The sequence below is a fragment of the Microcaecilia unicolor genome, chromosome 5 (genome assembly GCF_901765095.1).
Source record: "Microcaecilia unicolor chromosome 5, aMicUni1.1, whole genome shotgun sequence".
Taxonomy (NCBI): Eukaryota; Metazoa; Chordata; class Amphibia; order Gymnophiona; family Siphonopidae; genus Microcaecilia; species Microcaecilia unicolor.
Window position 1 is genome coordinate 249,016,525 of NC_044035.1, and position 18,707 is coordinate 249,035,231.

Consider the following 18,707-nt stretch of genomic DNA (forward strand, 5'->3'; position numbering starts at 1 on the left):
CGAGTTAACACATGAAAAAACGGCAACTTATAATTACTGTGCTTCAGCATATTATGCCACCTGAGCATTTAATCCTTCAATGTTAGATTTTTTTAAAGAAGGTAGACCCTTTATAAAGTGCACAGCAAAATACAATTGTCTGGATGTTTGAAGATGTTGCTTTAACTCAAATAAGATGAGGGCCATGCTCGTAAATTCAAAGAATGTCAATCCAGGGGCGTAGCCAGACTTGAACGGAGAGCCGAGGTGAGGGGGCACAATTTAGCCCCCCCCTCACCATTGCCAACATCTCCAACAACTTTGACCCCCCCCCCCCCCCGCCCCGCCGATGACCCTCTCGACCCCCCGCCCGCCGTCGCCTACCTTTGCTGGCGGGGGACCCCAACCCCCGCCAGCCGAAGTCTTCTTCCTTCGTTTGGTTTCTGACTAAGTCTGACGTCCTGCACGTACTACCAAATGAAGGAAGACTTCGGCTGGCGGGGGTTGGGGTCCCCCGCCAGCAAAGGTAGCAGGTGGCGGGGGAGAGGGGGGTTGAGAGGGTCGCTGGCAGGGGGGTCCAGGCCCAAGGCCCCCGTGGCCCCATTGCAGCTACGCCCCTGGTTTACTCTTGGACCAACTACCAACTTAACTTCGACAAGGATAACATATAACATGAGCTTGATTTGGAGAGGAAGAGGTGGAACATGCATTCACTGGAACCACGATGTATCCAAAGAATTTCTCAGCCACTGGAAGCCCTTGATGCAGCAATACTCTCCAACAGACGAATGATTCCTCGTCCTCGCCCAATGCAGGGAGTCTGCATTCCACTAGGAGGACCAGTCTTCCCTATGAAGTGTGGGGACACATGAATCTCAAAATCAGCAGGTAAGAACTAATTTACCCTTTATTTCCTTGAGTCCCTCAAGACCAGTCCAGAAGTTTGGGATTGTGCTGTCCAGCCATCAGGAGGAGACTGAACACTGAGATGTGATATCACTTAAGAACCCTGTGCAACCCCCTGGCCAGTCAGTATTTATTATAAAGCAGAAGAGTCAGTATTTATTATAAAGCAGAAGTGCAAAGGCAATTAAAACAGAAAAAATAAATACTCCCCTAGGAACTAATGAATCATTCAGCCAGCCAGCCACTAAGGATAAAGCCCTCCAGACTAAAGATTCAACAGGAATAATGAATCAGCCAAAATCTCCACATTTCAGGAAATAAAAACAAACAAACTGATGCTAATTACTACAGGTGGGTTCTGGACTTTTCCAGAGGGTCTCGAGGAAATAACTTAGCAGGTAAGAATTTACCCTTATTTATCCCACCAGACCGGTCCAGAAACTTAGGATGTACCAAAACAGTACTTACTGAGGGTGAGACAATAAAATCCCTGCTGCTAAAACTTTGGCCTCAAGAGCTACATCACTTCTAGCTTGAACATGCAAATGTATAGTGATAGACAAAAGAATGTATAGATTTCCAGGTTTACCATTTTGCAAATTCCATGAGATTGCATTAAGGAGTGCTCTGACCAAGAAGCAGATTGACCCCTTGTACCATGAGCTTTCCAAACTTCTGGAATTAGATGAGTATGGAAAATACATGCAGAAGCAACAGCCTCTTTAACCCTTTGACTAATTGTTGCTTTGATGCTGTGCCACTGAAAATAGAGCTCAGATTTCCATCTCCTCCAAAGTCTTCAAGTACTTCAACATGCATCCCATATATAATTTGTGCAATACAATTGTATTACCCTCTCTCTCTTTATCCATTTTGTAGGACCTTAGTCTTAGAAGTCTGATTCAGATGGAAACATGACACTACTTTGGGAAGGAAGGATGGAATATAGTCTAGTCTAAGCACAACCTTTTCCTTGCTAGAAACCAAAAGAAGTTCTCTACAGGACAAGGCTGCAATTCTGAAATTCTCCTAGCCAAATAGCTACAAGGAAAAAAAAAAAAGTGTCTTAAAACTAATGTATTTTAAGGCTACAGAATCCAGAGGTTTAAAAGGAGGCTGAATTAAGGTAGACAAGACCAAAATTTAAATCCCAGCAGGAAATCAGAAGATGAGGTGGACTGATGAAGTTTAAACTCTGGGAAAAAAAAAACATACTACATCCAGATACAAAACTTTCCCTTCACTACCTCTAAAAATAGGACAAAGTAGCCAGTTGCATCGTCAAAGAGGCAAATGCCAGCCCTTTGACTATCTTTCAAGAAAAGCTAGGTTGCTTACCTGAAGCAGGTGGTCTGAGGACAGAAGCCCAGTGTGGACACAGCGAATGCTACATACCTGTAGAAGGTATTCTCCGAGGACAGCAGGCTGATTGTTCTCACTGATGGGTGACGTCCACGGCAGCCCCTCCAATCGGAACACTTTCTAGCAAAGTCCTTTGCTAGTCCTTGCGCGTCGATGCGCACCGCGCATGTGCGGCCGTCTTCCCGCCCGAACTGGCTCGTGCCGGCCAGTCTCATATGTAGCAAGACAAAGAGAAGGGAAGACACAACTCCAAAGGGGAGGCGGGCGGGTTTGTGAGAACAATCAGCCTGCTGTCCTCAGAGAATACCTTCTACAGGTATGTAGCATTCGCTTTCTCCGAGGACAAGCAGGCTGCTTGTTCTCACTGATGGGGTATCCCTAGCCCCCAGGCTCACTCAAAACAACAACCATGGTCAATTGGGCCTCGCAACTGCGAGGACATAACTGAGATTGACCTAAAAAATTTACCAACTAACTGAGAGTGCAGCCTGGAACAGAACAAACATGGGCCTAGGGGGGTGGAGTTGGATTCTAAACCCCGAACAGATTCTGAAGCACTGACTGCCCGAACCGACTGTCGCGTCGGGTATCCTGCTGCAGGCAGTAATGAGATGTGAATGTGTGGACAGATGACCACGTCGCAGCTTTGCAAATCTCTTCAATAGTGGCTGACTTCAAGTGGGCTACCGACGCTGCCATGGCTCTAACATTATGAGCCGTGACATGACCCTCAAGAGCCAGCTCAGCCTGGGCGTAAGTGAAGGAAATGCAATCTGCTAGCCAATTGGATATGGTGCGTTTTCCCACAGCCACTCCCCTCCTGTTGGGATCAAAAGAAACAAACAATTGGGCGGACTGTCTGTTGGGCTGTGTCCGCTCCAGATAGGCCAATGCTCTCTTGCAGTCCAATGTGTGCAGCTGACGTTCAGCAGGGCAGGAATGAGGATGGGGAAAGAATGTTGGCAAGAACTTAGGGTGAGTGTGGAGGACTACTCTACGTAGATAACTGACGTCAGAGGAGGGCGGACACAGGAAGAAGAAGGAGACATCGGAGGAGACAGAAGAGCTCAAGAACAGCTGATCCATCCTGTGCAGCGCCTTCAAACATAGGTGAGAGGCGCTGCACAGGCCATTATGGTGGAGGGGGGGTGGGGCACGGAGGTGGAGGAGGGCAGGAGGCGGAGCATTGCCGACTGAAGAAGAGAGAGACAGGAAGGAAGGGAGGGGGATCCCAGCAACTGCAAAGGTTTCATTTTTAAAAGCTTTTCTTTCACAAACGGAGCAGCGGGGAGCAGCGGGGACAAGGCAAGGCCGTCCATACAGGACGCTGCTGATGAGCGCCTTTGCCCCCTCCCGATCCTTTAATGTTTGTGGAGACATGCAGGGGAAAGTGGGGAGCCACGTGTTTGTGTTTTCTTTTTTTTCTTACGTTTCTGGCATGCGCAGAGCAGCCAGCATAACGCTTGGCTGCTCTGCGCATGCTTTACGAGCCGATTACCGACGGGGATTAGTGCATCGTTCTTTACAATACCGCACCGAACTTGTGCGACTTCTTTTTTTGGAGCATTGGTCGTTTTTTAAAATTCGGTAATGGCTTTAACGATTTTGCTTTTTTTACGTTTGGTTGATGCATCTGGGCCTAAGTTCTTATTAGGTATAAAGCAGAGCTCACTAGGGCTCTCGCTCTCTCTGTGCAGCAGAGCACAGAGCTCAGCTTGGGGTCTACTGCCCCCCCCCCCCTTTTCTCTGTCTGGGGCACTGCTCTCTGTCCGGGGGCATCTCTGCCCTCTCTCCCTGCAAGCAGAGCACACCGGGCTCTGCATGCACTACTTCTTTCTCTCTCTTCCTTAAACACACACAGATACAGGCATATACCAGCTACCTGTACTAAATGCTGTGAGCCAATGCATATATGCAAATATAATATACTTTATATATCCAAATCCGTGTGGATTGCGTATTCTTTGGGAACCCACTGCCTCTGTGAAGTGGACCCCGGGACCAACCCTAGACAACGATAGCTGACAGTATTCTCCGAGGACAGCAGGCTGCTTGTTCTCACATGTGGGTCGACGTCTGCGTTGGCCTGGAAAACCGGCAATTTTACCAGCAAAATATTTAAAAATGTTCCAGAGTCTTCTGGCACGCGTGTAGCGCACACCACGCATGCACGTCCATATTCCTGCCTGTCGCATGAGCGTTCCTGCTCAGTTTAATCAAAAAGCAAATAAACAACCACCAACAACTCCAAAGGAGACGTGGGCGGGTTTGTGAGAACAATCAGCCTGCTGTCCTCTGAGAATACCTCCTACAGGTATGTATGTTTGTGTTCTCCAAGGACAAGCAGGCTGCTTGTTCTCACATGCGGGGTATCCCTAGCACCCAGGTTCACTCAAAACAATGAACATTGGTCAATTGGGCCTCACAACGGCGAGAACATAACAGAGATTGACCTGAAAACAAACAACTAACTGAGAGTGCAGCCTGGAACAGAACAAAAATAGGTCTAGGGGGTGGAGTTGGATTCTAAACCCTGAACAGATTCTGCAGCATTGACTGCCCAAACCAACTGTCCCGTCGGGTATCCTGCTGGAGGCAGTAGTGAGATGTGAATGTGTGGACTGATGACCATGTTGCAGCTTTGCAAATCTCTTCAATGGAGGCTGACTAAGTGAGCCACTGACGCAGCCATAGCTCTAACATTGTGAGCCATGACGTGGCCCTCCAGAGTCGCAATCTGCCAGCCAATTGGAGATTGTGCGTTTTCTGATGGCGACTCCCCTCCTGTTGGGATCAAAAGATATAAACAACTGGGCGGACTGTCTAAAGGGCTTCATCCGCGCCACATAAAAGGCCAATGCTCTCTTGCAGTCCAAGGTGTGCAAACTGCTTTCGCCAGGGCGAGTATGAGGACGGGAAAATGTTGGTAAGACAATTGACTGGTTCAGATGGAACTCCGACACCACCTTTGGCAGGAACTTAGGGTGTGTGCGGAGGACTACTCTCTTGTGATGAAACTTGATATAAGGTGCATGCCTGAAGCTCACTGACCCTACGAGCTGAAGAAACTGCCACCAAGAAAATGACCTTCCAGGTCAAGTACTTCAGATGGCAGGAATTCAGTGGCTCAAAAGGAGCTTTCATCAGCTGAGTGAGAACGACGTTGAGATCCCATGACACTGGTGGAAGTTTGACAGGGGGCTTTCACAAAAGCAAACTAAACAACTACAGGCTGTCCAGAGATAGGCTTACCCTCTACACGGCGATGATAGGTACTAATCGCACTAAGATGAACCCTTACTGAGTTGGTTTTGAGGCCAGACTGGTAAGTGTAGAAGGTATTCAAACAGGGTCCGTGTAGGACAAGAAAGAGGATCTAAGGCCTTGCTGTCACACCAGACGGCAAATCTCCTCCATTTGAAAGAATAACACTTCTTCATGGAATCTTTTTTGGAAGCAAGACTCAGGAGACACCCTCTGAAAGACCCAAGGAGGCAAATTCTAAGCTCTCAACATCTAGGCCGTGAGAGCCAGAAACTGGAGGTTGGGATGTAGAAGCGACCCCTCGTTCTGAGTGATGAGGGTTGGAAAACATTCCAATCTCCATGGTTCTTCGGAGGACAACTCCAGAAAAGGGAACCAAATCTGACGCGGCCAGAAGGGTGCAATCAGGATCATGGTTCCGTAGTCTTGCTTGAGTTTCAGCAAAGTCTTCCCTACTAGAGGTATGGGAGGATACGCATACAGAAGGCCTGTCACCCAATGTAGGAGAAAGGCATCCGACGCTAGTCTGTTGTGGGCCTGAAGTCTACAACAGAACTGAGGGACCTTGTGATTGATCTGAGTGGCAAAAAGATCCACTGAGGGGGTGCCCCACGCTTGGAAGATCTTGCGGACTATGCCCACGTTCAGTGACCACTCGTGAGGTTGCACTAACCTGCTTAACCTGTCGGCCAGTCTGTTGTTTATGCCTGCCAGATAAGTGGCTTGGAGAAACATGCCTTGATGGCGAGCCCAAAGCCACATCTGGACGGCTTCCTGACACAGAGGGCGAGATCCGGTGCCCCCCTGCTTGTTGGGTAAAACATGTCAACCTGATTGTCTGTCTGAAGATTACTTGGTTGGACAGCCGATCTCTGAAAGCCTTTAGAGTGTTCCAGATTGCTCTTAATTCCAGGAGGATGATCTGCAGACCTCTTTCCTGAAAGGACCAGGCTCCCTGAGTGTGGAGCCCATCTACATGAGCTCCCCACCCCAGGAGAGATGCATCCGTCGTCAGCACTTTTCGTGGCTGAGGAACTTGGAATGGTCGTCCCATGGTCAAATTGGATTGAATCGTCCACCATTGAAGAGAATTCCGAAAGCCGGTGGACAGTTGGATTACATCTTCTAGATCCCCCGCAGCTTGAAACCACTGGGAAGCTAGGGTCCACTGAGCTGATCTCATATATAGACGTGCCATGGGCGTGACATGAACTGTGGAGGCCATGTGCCTCAGAAGTTTCAACATCTGCCGAGCCGTGACCTGCTGAGACGCTTGAACCATGGACACCAGGGACAGAAGGTTGTCCGCCCTTGCCTCGAGCTGTCTGAGTGTTCACCAGAGCTCCAATGAATTCCAATTTTTGGACTGGGGTGAGATGGGACTTGGGATAATTTATGACGAATCCCAGTAGCTCTAGCACCCAAATAGTCATTCGCACAGACTCCAGAGCACCTTCTTTTGAGGTGCTCTTCATCAGCCAATTGTCGAGATAAGGAAACACATGGGCTCCCAGTGAGCACAGCGACACTGCAACTACAGCTAGGCATTTTGTAAACACTGTACGCAGACACCAGGCCAAAAGGCAGTACAGGGTACTGAAAATGCTGTGTTCCCAGCCGAAATAGAACATATTTCCTGTGATCTAGTAGTATCGAGATGTGTGTGTAAGCATCCTTTAAGTCCAGAGAGTGTAGCCAATCGTGTTTCTGAATCATGGGAACAAGGGTGCCCAGGGAAACCATCCTGAACTTTTCTCGGACAAGAAATTTGTTCAGGGCCCTTAGGTCTAGGATGGGATGCATCCCCCCATTTTTCTTTTGCACAAGGAAGTACCTGGAATAGAATCTCAGCCCTTCTTCCTCTGGTGGAACGAGTTCGACCGCTTGGGCCTGTAGAAGGGCGGAGAGTTCCTCTGCAAGTACCTGCTTGTGCTGGGAGCTGTAGGACTGAGCTCCTGGTGGGCAATTTGGAGGCCTGGAGTCCAGATTGAGGGTGTATCCTAACCGGACAATTTGAAGAACCCACCGGTTGGAGATTATAAGAGGCCACCTTTGGTGAAAAAACATTAACCTCCCTCCAACCGGATGGTACGGACACTTTTACTGAGGCTATGCTGAACTGGAGCCAGTCAAAAGCCCGTCCCTTGCTTTTGCTGGGGAGCCACAGTGGCCTTAGGCACACGCTGTTGACGAAAACTAGCGCGCTAGGACTGAGCCTAGGCAGGCTGCCGAGAAGCAGGAGTATACCTACGCCTAGCATAGGAATAGGGAGCACTCCTCTTTTTGCCCCGGTACAAAATAAGTACCTGAATATATGTAAACTGCTTTGAATGTAGTTGATATTGCAAAAACCTCAAAAAGGTGGTATATCAAGTCCCATTTCCCTCCAAAAAACCTCCTAGATGAGAAGGTAGTAGCAGAAGATGCCCGGTGGGAGAGAGAATCCATAGCATCATTGTGCTTCTTGAGCTAGTCAACCAGATCCTCTACTTTCTCACCAAAAAGGTTATCCCCCCGACAAGGAACATCTGCCTTCTGCTGCTGGACTGAATGATCCAGGTCACAGACAAGCAGCCATGAGAATCTGCGCATCACTATACCTTGGGCAGCGGATCCTGGATGCTACATCAAAAGTGTCTAACATACCCCTGGCCAGGAATTTGAAACGCCTTCTGTTGCCTGACCACCTGGCGAAAAGGCTCGGCTTGCTTCAGTGGGAGTGCATCAACCGAGTTCCGCAAGTGGATGCTTGTGAAGAGCTGGTATGTCTGGATTTTGGCAACGAGAATAGCGGCCTGATGCGCCTTTCTCCCAAAAGAGTCCGAGGTTCTAGATTCTCTGCCTGGGGCACCGAGGCATAGTTCCTAGTGCTCTTAGCTCTTTTGAGAGCGGAGTCCACCACCATGGAATTGTGAGGTAGCCGAGACCTCATCAATCCAGGTTCCTCATGGATCCAATATTGGGATTCAGTTTTTTTCAGGATCACGGGATAAGACAGAGGGAACGACCAGTTTCGTATAAGGACTTCCTTCAGTACATTATGCAAAGGAGCCGTTGCAGCCTCTCTAGGCGGAGAAGGATAATCCAGGACCTCAAGCATCTCAGCCCTGGGCTCATCCTCAACCTACATAGGGAAGGGAATAGCCGCAGCCATTTCCCAGACAAAGGAGGTAAAGGATAGGCTCTCCGGTGGAGAAAGTCTCCTTTCTAGTGGAGGGGAAGGTTCAGAGGGAATACTACTACTACTTATTTCTATAGCGCTACAAGGCATACACAGCGCTATACACCATACACAAAAAGACAGTCCCTGCTCAAAGAGCTTACAATCTAGATAAGACAAGTAAACAGACCGAACAATAAGGGTAAGGGAATAAAGAGGTGAGGATAAAAGGACAGGGCAAGTGAGTAGTGGTTAGTAGTCAAAAGCAGTGGTAAAGAGGTGGGCTTTAAGTTTGGACTTGAAAACAGCCAAAGACGGGGCTAGACCTACAGGCTCGGGTAGTCTATTCCAGGCGAGAGGTGCAGCAAGATAAAAGGAACTGAGTCTGGAATTAGCAGTAGAGGAGAAGGGGACAGTTAAGAGAGTTATCTACAGAACGGAGTACCCGAGAGGGGGCGTAGGGAGAGACAAGAGTGGAGAGGTACTGGGGAGTGGTAGAGTGAATGCACTTATAGGTCAATAAGAGAAGTTTGAATTGAATGCGGAAACGGATAGGGAGCCAATGAAGTGACTTAAGGAGAGGGCTAATGTGAGCATAGCGACTTTGCTAGAAAATGAGTCGCGCAGCAGAGTTTTGGACTGATTGAAGAGGAGAGAGATGGCTAACAGGGAGACCGGTGAGAAGCAGGTTACAATAATCAAGACGAGAGGTGATAGAGTGTGGATAAGGGTTCTGGTAGAGTGCTCAGAGATGAAGGGACTGATTTTGCTGTTATAGAATACCATAGAACTCGTCAGAAGAAAAGTACCTGGGATCCTCCTCTTCCTCCCACGAACGCTCATCTTTAGTATTGGACAAGATGTCCCTCAGAGCACAGCCTGCCTCGATGCCGAGGAACGACGTCCTCGATGATGGTGCAGAGAAGTCGACGCCCGCCTGGACTCCAGCGAACCTTCCTCCACCAATGAAGGGGAGTCAACCTGGGTAGCAGCTGACACCGATGCCGCAGGCGGCACCGAGGTCGAGGACTTCACCACAGGCAAAGGGCCAGATGCCGCTGCAGCAGATGGTACGGAAGCCACAAGCACCCCCGACACTGAAGCAGACTGGCGCAGCAATCCTTCCAGAAGCTCTGGAAGCAGGGCCCTGATGCGCTCGTTGAGAGACGCCATCAGACAAGGCTGCGGGGTCGGTAAAGGAGCCAGTGGCAGAATCTGTCGAGGCTCGGGAGCAGGTACCAGGCTGCCAGAAGACCGATGCATCGGCACCTCCTGAATAGAGGGGGAGCGATCCTCTCGGTGCCGACACATCTCGGGCGCCAATTCCCTTGATGCCCCGGAGCTCCCGGCACTGTGTGTCGAAGGAGAACGATGATGGTGCTTCTTCGCCTTTGCTCGACGCCCGTCATCAAGACTCCTCGGTACTGATGAGAATCCTCATGCCTCCTTGGGGCCGGGTCTGACGAAGGTCGGTCCTGGGGGGCCTGCATAACAGGAGGCCTCGAGGCAGGTGGAAACCCACTCGATGCCTCACTGCTCCCAGCACGAATAGGTCTTTCAGCAGCCATTACCTCTGCTCCCGACGTCGCCGACCTCAGTACCGATGTCGTCGAAGGACCAGACCGAGCCCCAAAAAGCTTTTCTCGTTGGGCTTCGAAACGCTTGGGTCCGTTTCTTCATATGAAGACACAGACTACAAGCGGCTGGGCTATGGTCGGGCCTAAGGCACTGGATACACCAGGTGTGGGTATCGGTACCTGAGATGGTCTGGTTGCACAGGGTACAACATTTGAAGCCGCTGGGTGTTTTTGATGACATGGAAGGAAAAAACGGCTTCGCGAAAAAGACGCAATTGTGCCTATTAGAAGAAAAAAAAAGGGCACATAAAGAAGGGATCAACCCGGCCGCGTCAAAAACAAAGGAAACTTTAAAAGGGCAAAAATAAAGTAACTACGGGAGTGTCTGGTTTTTTTTTTTTTAAACAGTAGAATTTTGTTTGGAAAAAAAAAGAAAAGAAAATAAGGCAAAAAGCCACAAAACGAAGGAAGACTCTTTCCCGGGCCTGAGAGGAGCACAGAAAAAAAAAACCCTCTACCACACCTCAATGCGGAGAAAAGAAAACTGAGGAATGCGTTCGCGCGATGCGCGGAAAATTGGTGCGCGCTGCAAGTGTGCCAGAAGACTCTGGCAAAACTTTTTTTTAATATTTTGCTTGCAAAATGCCGATTCCTGGGCAGACACGGACGTCGACCCACATGTGAGAACAAGCAGCCTGCTTGTCCTCGGGGAATAGTGGTTATGTACACCTTTCTCCAAAACTGCGGAATTACAGCACAAGCCCAAAAGGAATGATAGTAGATACTATCAGCTTGATGGCATTTGCCACAAAGTGCCGACAGTACCCTATGAGCCTTCAACAATGTACCTGGGTGTAATATGCCATGTGCAGAACTTGGAAATAACATTCTGTATTCCTGCATTAGCAAATAGCCCTGGTTGACTCTTAATATTGCTAACCTAATCCAACTTACCCAATGTGTGCCCCAGATCCTGTTCCCATCTCTGCTTCACCACTGCCAAACCTTCATGCTGTCCAAAATGTATAAGGACTTGCAAATTTCAGATATGGAAGTGGTGACCTCAAAGTCCTGAGCTTCTTTCCTATTCAGTGACCCAGCGAGGCCAGATTCAAAGAGTGCATGTTTCAACTGGTAGTAGGCAAACCTGTCACCCCACCAAAGGCCCTCTCCCTGACGCAGCGTCTCGAGAGGCAAAAGCCAGCCCCATTCATACCAAAACCTACTCCAAAAATTGTAGGCCTTGCAGCAGAAGCAGGATTCTCTAAACCGGACTCAAACGCTAAAATTACCCCAAATGGACAGTTGATCAGTGACAGCTAGGTTCCCCCTCCCTAAATTGGCAAGTGAGCACACCCCATGCATAATGCAGCAGGCACAGGAGAACACTGCACTGTAAATAAGCAGGAAGCAATCCCCCCCCATTCTGTACCACAGAGGTAAGCCAGTAGGGCGCATAAAAGGCCTCTTCTAGCCAGAGTGGCGTAAAATGGTGGTGGGAGTAAAACATGCTGCAGCAACCAGGTCAAATTATAAAAATTTAAGTTTTAACCCAATTACCCATCAGATATTGCCCTACAAAATTGAGAAATAACACCTGAGATCTTTCTGTAATAATCAGATTGGTAGCGTCTGCAATATACAGCCACTGAGGAAAAATTACCATACAAATTTATTTGGATTTTGCTCACACTTTTTTCGGAAGTAGCTCAAGGTGAGATACATTCAGGTATACTGGATATTTCTCTGGTATACTGGATATTTCTCTGTCCCTGGAGGGCTCACAATCTAATTTTGTACCTTAGACAATGGAGGGTTAGGTGATTTGCCCAAGGAACAACAGTGGGATTTGAACCAGCCACCTCTAGATGTTGACTAGTTATAAGGGCAAAGCTTTCCAACTCTCTAACTGGCATTCAGCGATGACCAACAAACAAGCAAGCAACATTCACAGAGTACAACCCCGAAGTAGGTGGTGTTAGTCAGATCCGTAGGTATTTAAAGGAACCAGTTGCCCACTATAGTGAAAAAGAATCCACCCAAGTGTGCTCTGTAGCTACTGTGGAGGGCAAAGCTTCAGACTTAGCTAAATTTAGACAAAAACCCACATAATCCCCATATTATTTAAAGCTTTCTAATAAAGGTCCCCAAAGACCATTGAGGGTCTATTACATTAAACTAAGAGGTCATCTGTGAAATCTGCCAATTTGAGCCCAGCTTCACCCCCGAAATATCCAGGTTAGCATGTATACCCCTAATATGGGGATTTAAGGTAAGTACAAAATGCAGGGTCAACAATGGACATCCTTGTTTAGTACCATGGCTTTTGACAAAGCTTATCAAAACTATAAAACATTATTCAAATTCTTTAAATATTAAAAAATGATTATGATGTGCTCAGAAACTTATATGTGACTATTTTAAATGTGCTAAAAAAACCTTTTCCAGCCACTTGTATCTATCATTGCACACTGGGCTTTCCTATGAATCAGTCCAACAACATCAAAAATGATCACTTAAAAAAAAATCTCAACCAATGACAGTCTGTCATAATTTTGTCATCCTCAGGAGCCCTTCTGTTCCTCTCATAACATATAATCCAATTTCCGGACTTGGATCCAAGTTTCACCACTTCAGCAGACTGCTTCAGCACTACAAGATGTGTTGTTCTATGTGTGACCCTAAAGCATTTACATAGCACCTGTAGTTTCCCAAGTGAATAATCTCCACATCACAAGCTTTCTTAGCATGGCTAGAATAGCCGATTCTCTCTCCTTGGAGCACCACTTTAGCAGCTTCCCAACAGAGAACAGATTCAGATTCACAAGTCAAATCTGTTTGCAATTTTTCCAACACGGCAATAACTTCTCCCTGAACCTGACATCCTTTTACAGGCACTGCAGAAAGGCCCACCCCCACAAATTCAATTCCAGTCCCCTAGGCAACCAGTCTAGGAGCACCATAGCACGATTCAACACTGCGTAAGGGCCTGAGCCCCAGTAATCTGGGAGAAAAGCTCCCTGGCAACCAAGTAATCTATGCGTGACTGCCTGGAATGTGCCCTTGACCAATAAGTGTAGTCTTTCTGCTGGATGCAACCATGTCTGAAGGTTCAAAAGACATCACAGACTGGGGAGACCTCTACTCGGTTTAAATTTTCAAATGTTGGGGATTATCAGACCTATCCAACTCTGGGTTCCAAGTTGTGTTGAAATCCACTCCCAAAAGGGTATGAGTGAGTAACAGATCTACCAGCTTTTAATTTAAAAAAAAACCCCAAAAACCTTCATTCATATATTGGGGCTGTAAATACTGCCTAAAAGTACAGACTTCCTGGCAACAGAGGATCTTTTCCACTTTAAACGGTAACATTTTCATGTGGAAGGTTTCCCAGAAGCAAGAAGTAGTCTAGAGACTTTGTGAGGAAGGTTCAGTGAAAGCTGGTCTATGTCATCAAGTACCAAGCCTTCAAGAGCCAGAGAGTGATGTCTGTATGAGGGAGGGATTCCTTGTTCTGTTATTGAAGTTGAAAAAAGGATCAAACCTGAACAGGTCCCTGGATGACAACTCTACAAGAGGGAACCAGAAATGAGGCCAATAGGGAGCAATTAGAAACATGGTCCCTTGGTCTCAGTGTAGTTTGAGAAGAGTTTTCCCTATGAGAAGCAGTGGGGGGAAACATATAGTAGATCCATCCGAGCAAGAAGGCATCTGGGGCTATGCGGTTGGGAGCATAAAGTCTGGAACAGAAGTGGGGAAGCTGCTTATTTTGAGAAGAAGCGAACAGGTTTATAACTGGGTTCCCCACTGCTGAAATATTTGACGAACGACTGAGGTGCCGAGACCCCATTTGTGGGGGTTGAAGGACTCTGCTGAGTTTTTCTGCTATGGCATTCTGTTTTCTGGCTAGATAAATAGCTCTTATAAAGATGTTTTGAGAAGCTGCCAAGTCCAAATTTGGATTGCTTCTTGTCAGAGAAGGTAAGATCCAGTCCCTCCTTTTTTGTTCAGGTAATACATCGCTGCTTGACTGTCTACATGAACTAGTACAACCTGATTGAGAATATGATTCTGCAAGGTTTTGAGAGTGTTCCAAACAGCTCGCAATTTCAGGAGATTGATATGATGTTGCTCTCGTGGAGATCGAGAACCCTGTGTATGGAGACCATTGAGGTAAGCTCCCTAGCCCGTCAGGGGAACATCTGTGGTGAGATGTGATATGGGAGGGAGGGAGTTGGAACAGAAGACCTTGGGTAAGATTGTTGGATATCATCTACCACTGTGGAGTGGCAGAATTGTGAAGTTATTTGGATTCGAATGGATAGTAGTCCTGTGACCATTGAGAGGAGAACGTCCAATGAGGAATTCGAACATGAAGGTCAGGCCAATGGCTTTACATGGACCGTTGAAGCCATGTGACTGAGGTACAGCATTTGATAAGCAGATGTCTGAGTCGACAGCTGAGTGGCTAGATGTAGTATATTCTTTGCCTTTGGTTGAGGAAGGAATGCTTGACATGAGTTGTATCGAGGAGAGCCCCTATGAATTCTAAGGTCTGTATTGGCTGAAGATGTGATTTGGGGTAGTTGATGACAAATCTGAGGAGTTCTAGAAGTCATATTGTAGACTGTTGTGTAGTGCTGGCGGAGTCCTGAGAGGCTGCTTTGATTAATCAATCATTCAGGTAGGGGAATATGTGGATGCTCCATCAGTGAAGTATTGCAGCTACGATTACTAGACTCTAGGAGCTGATGTCAAGCCAATTGGTAAGACCTTGTACCGACAGTGTAGAGCTCCACAGCAAAAGCATGCTGCCCTAGGAGGGGCCCCATCACCCAAGTGATGGCATTTAGTCTTTGTGCGCTGTTTCCCCTTGCCCTTCTCCCCACAGGCTTGCTTATCACTGACCTCTGAAGTGCTGGTTAGAAGCTTCTTTTTGATGCAGTCTGCAGTGCTTTTGCGGCTGAGTGGATGACGATTGCGGGTTGATTGCTTGTGATGCAAAGCAAGACCCTTGGACGCTGCCAGGTACTTGGGCAGTGTGGGGGTGGAGCAGCAGCTCAAGAGCTACGAGCCTTGGGATGCTGATGTCCCTACTGCCTGTACAGGCAAGACTGCCTCCAGTTGGGCAGAAGAACTGGAAACCCTGTGGCCTCTGGGGGTATCAGAGAATGCAATGGTTGGATGTGATGAAGAGGCCGAGGCAGCCGTTCTGCAGGTGGGATGCACATGATGGGGCTGCAGTATAGCAGATCCATCAGGGATGTCGTCACCACAAGTATGCCTGCATGTTCCCTGCTTGTCTGTGGAAAATGGTGGAGAGCCTTTTTTTTTTCCCTGAAGCTGATTAAATCATATAAAAGCATCTACCAAACAGGTTGTGCCAAAATCTAAAAAGGTGAAACTAGATCATGCCCAGCTGACAACTGCATAGCTTTTACCACCATCTGTTCTGACAATCTAAATTATGCCTGGGCTACACAGCCTCATAGACAGTCGCATGCAAGGCTAACAGAGCAACTTTTTAAAATGCTTGCTTTAAAAACACCTCCATCTTGTGGTCCTAGAGAACTTTTTCTTTTTAATGCTATATCCAACCCCCCCCCCCCCCCCAAACTAGACAGTAGTCTCTCTCATCACAGTAAAAGCACTGCATCTACCTTGGGTAGTTTGAATCTTTCAGATTGTTGAGATGCTACCGGGTGAATCCTCGCCATAGACCACTTAGATATCACATCACTTCTACAGTATGGGAAGTTCCAGATGTCAGCTTTCATGCTATCATTTGTAGGTACAGCAGTAGTACAATGTACTACTTAGATTGTGAACCCACTAGGGACAGACCTAGTAGTACCTGTAAAATGAAACTGTAAACCATTTAGGTCTAAGTGGTATATAAACACTGAAATGAATGAATAATAGAGAACACCTTGGAAAAGAAATTAGAAGAAAATTTAAAGCAAAACCCGAGTCCATGACCAACTGCAAGAGAGAAAGATCTGTCACTGCCGAGGGAGACAACTGAGGCGGCTTGTCACTGGCATAAACCACTACAGGTGCTGCAAACATGGCAGTGGTTCCTGCCAAAATAGGGTCTGCCGCAACCTAGCTGGAGGAACCAGAGTGCTCATCCCAGTCCTTCAGCAAAGAGAAAAGAAACAGAAGCTTTCTTCTCATACTGTCGGCATTTTCCCACCACTGTAGTAGCCAACTTTTGCATCCCACAAATGCAACAGCACTTGTTTTTATCCTGCAGCACTGCCATAGTGAAAACTCGTGTGGCCCTGGATGGAGGCTAATCTGACAAAGAAAATCAACAGTCAAATACACAAACCTTTTTTTTTTCTTCCTTCAGGTAAACCACAGTGGTTTAAACAAACCGAGACAAAAGCAGCACTGGTACAGCCAACTGCTACTTAAATTGGCTGTTGAGCAGGTTCTCCACTCCCCCCCCCCTCCCCCATAGGAAAAGTTCTGGGGCACAAGAAAAGCCTAACCTAAGAAAAGGGTTGTTTGGTCGGGGGGGGGGGGGGGGGGGATGAGGAGAGGAGGAGGAAGAGGAACCTGGGACTCCCAGCTGTTACACAGCCCTAATTTTTCATATGATGGACCAAAGAAATGGGGGAAATAAAACTCTTACCAGACCACCACAAGTTGCAGGGGAAGTTACCACCTGCTAGAAATTGAGAAACACTGAAAGGCCAACGGAATTGTACAACATTCTTAAATGGTGATATCACAGCTCAGTAGTTCAGTCTCCACCTGCCGGAAGGACAGCACAAATCCAACTGTCTGGACTGGTCTGGTGGGATGAGGAGTAAGCCTCAATATTTAAAGCAATTTAACCAGGCAGGAGAGGCTCCTGTCTGGTTAAATCATGCTGGCTGGCCCTAGAGACAATATTCAACAGCTCTTAACTAGGCAGTTTTGCTGTTCTACCACAGCATTCTCTGGGTAAGTGCCTGGATGGTCTAGGGAGGAGATGAAGTTAAGGAGGCACTACAGAACTGTCTGTGCACCTGTACTGAATTTAACAGGCATGTCCTGTGGTGCAACATGATGGTTATCTACATGGGTATGGCACTAAATATTGGCCATAACCAGATGCCTTTGGTAACATCAACTACCTGGATATTAAATGCCAGTCTGGGGTTCAGCACTGAATGTATGCGTCTAATATAGCCAGCGGTGGTTGGTGCTTAAAGAAACACCAACTGCTGCTGGCTGACTATTGACTGGAAAATCTGCAAATGATCTAACTAGCATCTTAATCTGGACTATTTCAATCTACTCACATTATACTAAATGAAAGAACTCACCTACACATCCCTGCCTTTGACCAATGCTGCTGAAAGCGTGGGCACACAAAACACTTTGCATTTTCTGTTTCTGCAAGAGGGAGGTAAAGAAGACACCTCAAAACCCCTTTCTAAATTGTGTGCGCATGCACATATGTTATTTTAATTTAAACTATTTATACTCCACACAATCTAAGAATTCTCAGCAGATTACAGTTGATACATAAGCATGTGAACCACATTTGAATATATAAAAGATAAAAACAAATCCAAGTAGAACAATTTTACTCCATCACTATTAAAGTTCTAATTAACAGAACTAAATCTATAGATACACATATATACATGTATACACAAACCACTGTAACCTCTCTTGCCTCACAAGATGAACACTTTCCACTCATTAGTAACAACTCCTCTTCCTCATCTTTTAAATCTGTAGTAATGCAACTAAACTGAAGATCTCCAGGCGATTCCAACCAAGTACATGGCACACTGTTTTTCAAGCAAGCAAAAATGTTAGGGCTGAGCACACAATGTCAGATCTCATGTATAAGCTTAGGCAATTTATGAAATGGAACTGCAGTAACTCAAATGGATTACCATCTATATAATCTTCATCACTAGTTCTATAACCAAAAATTTCAGCACTACATACAAAGGTCTCCACACCCACCTGAAAACGTCCAGCATCTAGCACCACCATCTTAGGATTAATGGTATTGTTAGAATCATGGTCTTGAAGAGGCAAGTGGTTGAGTGTTAGTGGAATTCCATAAACAGAAGCCAAAGAATTGCTGATGCAATACCTAAAAATCAAATCAAAATCAAAGCTGCCAACTTACTACGGCAACAAAAGCAAAACCCCAGGGTCTAATATTCAAAATGTTTTAGACAGCCTAAGCTGGCACTTAAGATAACAGCATGAACAGGACCAAAATAAAAGGCAGTCCTATCTTTATGTGGTTCTTTGTAGCCGGTTCAGTGCTGAATATTGTACTTAAGCAGCTATGTTTTCACAAGCTCTGTATTCCCAGAAATTCAATGCTGGCACCTGAACACGGCCAAATGTTGAATTTCCAGGTATAGGGTGGGAAGTGGACCAATGACTCCAGGGAAACGGGATATAAGATTTCCAAGTACCACTTTATTCAATGACTC

The 18,707-nt window shown here is 46.9% G+C and overlaps 1 protein-coding gene across 1 annotated transcript in view; it reads right to left on the reverse strand.

Moving 5' to 3' along the window:
- Window positions 1-575: 575 nt before the first annotated feature.
- The window catches only part of MAEL (maelstrom spermatogenic transposon silencer), a 111,433-nt gene continuing 93,301 nt past the window's right edge, over window positions 576-18,707 (reverse strand). The window contains exons 10-12 of the mRNA XM_030205095.1: window positions 18,223-18,355; window positions 17,568-17,637; window positions 576-828 (exon numbers count right to left, since the gene is read on the reverse strand). Coding sequence (XP_030060955.1) covers window positions 722-828; window positions 17,568-17,637; window positions 18,223-18,355 — 310 coding nt within the window. The 3' untranslated portion in view covers window positions 576-721. The remainder of the gene's footprint in view (window positions 829-17,567; window positions 17,638-18,222; window positions 18,356-18,707) is intronic.